Source organism: Medicago truncatula, chromosome 1 (genome assembly GCF_003473485.1).
Source record: "Medicago truncatula cultivar Jemalong A17 chromosome 1, MtrunA17r5.0-ANR, whole genome shotgun sequence".
Lineage (NCBI taxonomy): Eukaryota > Viridiplantae > Streptophyta > Magnoliopsida > Fabales > Fabaceae > Medicago > Medicago truncatula.
In genome coordinates, this window is record NC_053042.1 from 42,216,295 (window position 1) to 42,222,294 (window position 6,000).

The following is a 6,000-nucleotide window of genomic DNA, read 5'->3' on the forward strand; positions in this document are numbered from 1 at the left end:
CCCTAAACACCCTTCATTCTAACAAATTAAAAAATGTCCGGCCTAAAAAGCTACTAGTTTGGGAGGATCAATCCTACTCCAAGTTGATGTGATCCGGTAAGAATGTTCATACGGGAAGTTTTGTTTTTGGAAATATTAGGTGTAATTTTTAAAAAAAAAAAAATCACCTCTAGTTAATTCTTTCAAATAAATATTGTATTTTGAATTCCATTTAATTAAAAAATTTAACATTACTTAAATGGATTGAAGTAAAAAAAAATAAAAAAAAATTGTACAAATGTTGAAGTAGTCCGGTATAAAGGATATGCTTCAACTTTGCAATCAAATAAACAAAATCCAATAAAAAAACTGGACTCTAGTTAATTAGTTAGTTAGAATCCTAGCTAGTGAATATAAGTTTGATCTTTTAAGTATGAATATTCATACTCGATCTTTCTGTTTTTTTTTTTAGTTCGAAAAATTAGAAAAAATTTACATTTGTTTATTTCTGAATCTTTCTTATATATTCAGCTAGTTTCAACTTTATCTTTTAAATTTCCATTTAGAATTGTTTAAAGTGAATCCTAGTTAATTCAAGTTTTATCTTTATTAAACTGAAGTTTTATTTTATCTTTTACTAATTATTTTGATCCATTAGTTAGTTAGTTAGTACTATATATCATAGTTTACACGTAAAAGTAACAATATTGGTGATATGCATTGCAATATTAATGGGATAAGTTATATAGTTTATATAGGTTAAAACACTCTCTAATATCCTGGATCTTCTGAAATTCAGTTAATCCTATACATATATATAAACTTAAACCGCGCTATTCACATCACATAACAAAACTGAAATAGTCTCTCATCAGTTTTAAGGGTTTAGTAAAACAAGTAACATCATGCCTTCATCGTCCGATACTAATAAAAGGTTGAAGAAAGGAACATTATGGTCAAAAGAAGAGGATGAAATATTAAAAGCATATGTTGAAAAACATGGAACCGGAAATTGGAAAGAGGTATCAAAGAACACGGGACTTGCACACTGTGGAAACAGTTGCCGTTTTAGATGGTATAATACTCTACGACCTGATTTAAGAAAGGGTCCATTTAGCAAAGAAGAAGAAGAAAAATTCTTTGAGTTATTTTCTAAGTTTGGTGAGTTCAAATGGTCTAAGATGGCTCTCGAGGTATATTTTTGTTCATGCTTTACTTCTTCCTTTTCTTTTTCTTTTATTTGAAACTGCAACCATATTCATTAGATCACATGTTGTGCAATTTAATTAAATACTATTATTTAATATTTACCACTTGTGTCATTAATTTTAATTTGTATTCATTCTTTTTGTGACAGATGCCTGGAAGAACCGATAATGACATCAAGAACTTTTGGAACGCAAGAAAAAGAAAACATCAAAGACATTGCTTGTCACCCTTCCCTGACAACAACATGGAACTGGTTGATGGTTTGAATAGTAGTAATGGAAAAAGAATAAGGAATTCACAAGAAAACAAATTTAAGATACCAGAAGTAATTAAATTTGGTAATCAAATTCTGCATACAAACTTATTTGATGATTCAAATATGTTCTTCAATAATGTGGGAAGTACTTCTACATGCAATCATACTACTTCTACATTGATTGATAGGTGAGTTGATTATGCAATGCCATTCTCTTTTATATTTGTTACGCCGATATTAATAATAATTTTCCGTAAAAATTTATATGTTAAATTTACAATTACGTACTTTCATCGATTTCAGGGATGGCGTTGGAACTTCTACTATATCCATTCCAAATATGGGCTATCCTCAGAATCCACAACCTATGGAGACTCAATATCAGTTGTCACAATCAATTTCTCCATATAAAAGTGGTTCATTGGAGTCTATGTTATATACACAAGAGAATTGGGAAAGCTTGGATACTATTCGCATGCACTTTGAGACAAATTTGGTTGATGAGAAAGGGAAGAAGCAAATTTCTTCGGAGAGCGATGTTGAAGTAAACCATGACGACATAATGAATCCGGAACTTTGGGATGACATGTTCAGCACATTAGTGAATGACGATGACAATAACTTGCATGACAAGCTTCCATACGATGTTAGTGATGCCTTAGACACTTGCATGGCAATGCAGTCAGATCTGCCTCCACTCCCACTACCTATGGAGACTCAACATCAGATGTCAGAGATAAATAACTGGAAGAAGGCAATTGCTTTGGAGGAAGGTGTTGATGAAAACCAGATCATTTTCTTTGAGGATTACTTATACGGTTATTTGGTTTGACTATGAGTTATCTTGACACAATGATGCCATTAGACACCTGCATGGCATTCATTCTACCACAAAATGTATCACGAATGTTTTGTCTAAACAACCTTATTTGATATATCAATTTAATGTATTCTACTGTCAGCATATGTTTCAGAGCTTCTATAAGAGTATATTTTTTCTTGAGTATATATATTGCTCCTCTTATACATTTGTTTCAGCTGGTTTTAGTTAACTACATTCTAAAGTCATTTCAAAGCTTCTGTTTTAAGAATGTTACCCCCACATATATATATATATATGAATGTGTACATAATTGAGTTAAACATATGTTATAATTTTCAAGTTTTATTTAACTAGGATGATGAATATAATCAAATACTGATAACTAAATGCAACCATTCAAACTCAACTTCATCAACAACTACTGAATTGAATCATATGGTATTTACATAATGTCTGGTGTTTAATTCATGTGTGTTATTTATTAAATTCAATGGAAAGCAATTTTGGTAGCATCAGCTAAGCAGAGAGTTATACACATCCAAAATAAGTGTCCAATTAAGGTATTATAGTTGTGTTCACTTGCTTTGGAGGTCCTTAATTTACTTTTAAAAAAATTAAACAGGTCTCTTAAAAAAAGCGGCTTCAACCAAATAACAAATTGTTCGGAGAATCGGAGGGTAAACATAAAAATACTTCAAATGATTAAGACATTTGTTGAAGAATAAAATTTGGTGAAATTCATTTCCCTCTAGCCTCTCACGCTATTTCTGTTATCCAATTTTACCTCATTCGGATTCTAGAACTCAAAATAAAAAAATATGATGTGGGTTCTACACTCCCAACAATGCAAATATACCAATTGTCTCGGACTCTTTCCTCATTCCTTCATTTTCATCTGCTAATGCTCCCGTACATTCTTGTTATTGTGTTGATGCCTCACAATACTCAATCATCCTTAATGGATGCTTAATATATTTTTTATTCACAAAGAGGATGTGCTTAATATCTCATGACACTAATATAGTTCAGGAATTTATCTCTATAACAAGCAAGGTGCTTAAAATTATATGGATAAATTGTCCATGCAACAGCGACCCTACATCTTCATCCAGGTTACAAGCTGGTGCTTAAACATAGCCAATTTAATCGGTAAGGTTTAAGGGGAAGAAAAAAAAAACTTTGACATACTGTTTTAATTTTGATTCAAAATAAATTTCTATACTATTTTTATTTTTCAAAGAACAAGAACATTGATTTGATTAACACAGTAATGTAACACAATAATGAAACTTTGACATATAACCTTCATCCATATTAACACAATAAGTAAAATTGTGATGTTAGGATTCTAAGATAAATACTCAAGATAGAATGATTTTGTGAATCAATTTCCAAGATAAATACCCTACGCAATAAGTATAATTTTTAATATTGCTTGATTCCCAACATAAGTTTGATTTAGAGGGGTGTTACTTTGGGATGAGTAGTGACGATGGGTGGTTATGAATATCGTTTTTCAGTGATCGTTTCGTGAAAGAGTCTGTTTTAGGTGGTGATGTTTATTTTGGTGGATGTTGCCCTTATGAGTGTTTTTTTTTTTTTTTGAATCGGCAAAATATTATTAACCAACAAACCCGTGCAAGACGCACTAATAAGCTCGGGTGGGAAAAAAAAAAACAAGCAAGGGGAAATCGGTTGCCATACAAAATTTGGCTCGAACAAACCCCCCTTAAAAACCACCCCTACACAAAATGGAACAAAAGAGTAATGTCGCAGGCATATACATATGACAAACCACGTGCATACTCGTGCGACAACACCACAAGGCCACCCAAACTAATGAAAACCAACCCTACAACCGAAACAGCTAAGGCATTACCTCCAGAACTCACAAGAACAGCAGCCGACAGCAAAAACATACCCCAGACAAAGCCCTCCCTTCCAAACGAAGCATAACCGAACCCTGCACAAGGCAACACAGCCGCTGCACACCAAAAGTAACAGTCCCGACAACCCAAAAACCAGCAGCGGACCTGCTAACAGTAACCTACAACCTGTCAACGCAGCAAACATTGTCGGGGGTCCCATTCCCACTCATAAAATAGACAAGTCGGACCCTGGAAACGACCCAACAGCCACCTCCAAGACACTACTTTAATCTCATGCACTACCTCTTCCCACCTAGTGACTTCGTTATTGAATATACAATTGTTCCGCGCTTTCCACATAACCCAAATTGCCGCTTGCCAAATCATCCTCAAACCTTTCCGGATTCTATTGTTCCACGCTCCTCCACTCCAACACTCCCAATGGATAAATAAATTTGGAGGCATTATAAAATTGAAATCTAGCCATTCCATTAACTTCATCCAAACATTCCTTACCAAATCACAATGAAGGAAAATATGAGAAGTTGTTTCGACCCCCACCTCACACCAAACACAATTTGTTCCAATATCCGGAGGTAAACAATGGCGAATCTCCAAATTTAATCTAGTTGGGATTCGGTCTAATAAAGCCTTCCAAACAAAAGCGGTTACCTTAGACGGAACCCCGACCTTCCAAATATTACCAAACACATACTTCTCCATCTCCGTATGAATTCCTTCCACTCTCCCATCCTCCTCCAACTTGTCATACAATGATTTAACCGAATAAACCTCGGCATCCTCCAAGTTCCAAGTCCACTTGTCTTCAACAATGGTGAACACAAAACCTTCTAAATCGGCCAACAAATTTGCGAATAAAGCTTCTTCCCCAAGTAAATCTCCATCTACCGTCATTAACATGTTCCTCCCACATCTCGGCCACCGAAGCATCTTGTTGATTTGAAATGGTAAAAAGTCTATTTTATTTGGCCATAAAAGGTATTGCACCTCTCCACGCCATCCTCCAAAAACTTGTACTAGTACCATCCCCCACTTGTCTATCCAACTCATCATTGAACCACCCTTCCTCCCCACTCTTATCCAAATTCACCACATCCTTCCACCACTTTGAAGCACTACTCGGACAAATCTCCTCCCCTCCTTCCAACTTAGTACTTACTCCCCTTCCATACCTCTCCACTAACACTTCCTTCAAAAGAGCATTCCCCTTATGAGTGTTGAAGGTAGGGTTTGGCTAGGTCAGGGCTGGACCTTGGGGGTGTGCAAATCGCTCAATGGAACTAGGCCTTCCCAAGTACGAGCCTAAAAAAAAAAATATTAGGCCTATTAGAATTTGGTCCTCTTACTTTTAGTGTTAGGTGGGTGTTTTTTTGGGAGGGTGGTTTGAGGTTCCTCATGTATATGATAGTGATTTTCACATTTGGGTGTACCACATATATACGGCACCTTGTATTTATCTTTTAAAAAATTTAAATAGAACATTGATCTTTAAAAAAAAATTCCTTTTTATTTTATTACGGGCCCCTTTTCACTTGCAGAGCCGATCCTCCAAATTCGTAGGAACGGCCCTGGCTAGGTGTTGTGTAGCGATGTTTTTTATGGTTTTTATTTTCGGATGTTCCGCCTATATACGACACATTTAGTTTGTACTCTCTGAATCACTGATCTTTGTTCGTCTTGAGCAATGATCGAGTTTTTAAATAAAATTTGATGTGAAAAAAATATATGTGTATATGCGATCATTTTTTTAAAAAAAATAACGAAAGAGCGAAAAATTAGGAACAAAATTTGCAGCAATTTTTTTGGGTCCAAGAAATTGTCTAAGAGACATACGAACTTTTATA

General features: G+C 34.7%; 1 protein-coding gene across 1 annotated transcript; it reads left to right on the forward strand.

The window, feature by feature from the left end:
- The first annotated feature begins 884 nt into the window (after positions 1-884).
- Positions 885-2,276, forward strand: LOC25484742 (transcription factor MYB87). The gene is made up of 3 exons (XM_024775069.2): positions 885-1,172; positions 1,337-1,632; positions 1,748-2,276. Exons 1-3 carry the CDS (start codon positions 885-887, stop codon positions 2,274-2,276), a joined length of 1,113 nt encoding a protein of 370 aa, XP_024630837.2.
- The last annotated feature ends 3,724 nt before the right edge of the window (positions 2,277-6,000 follow it).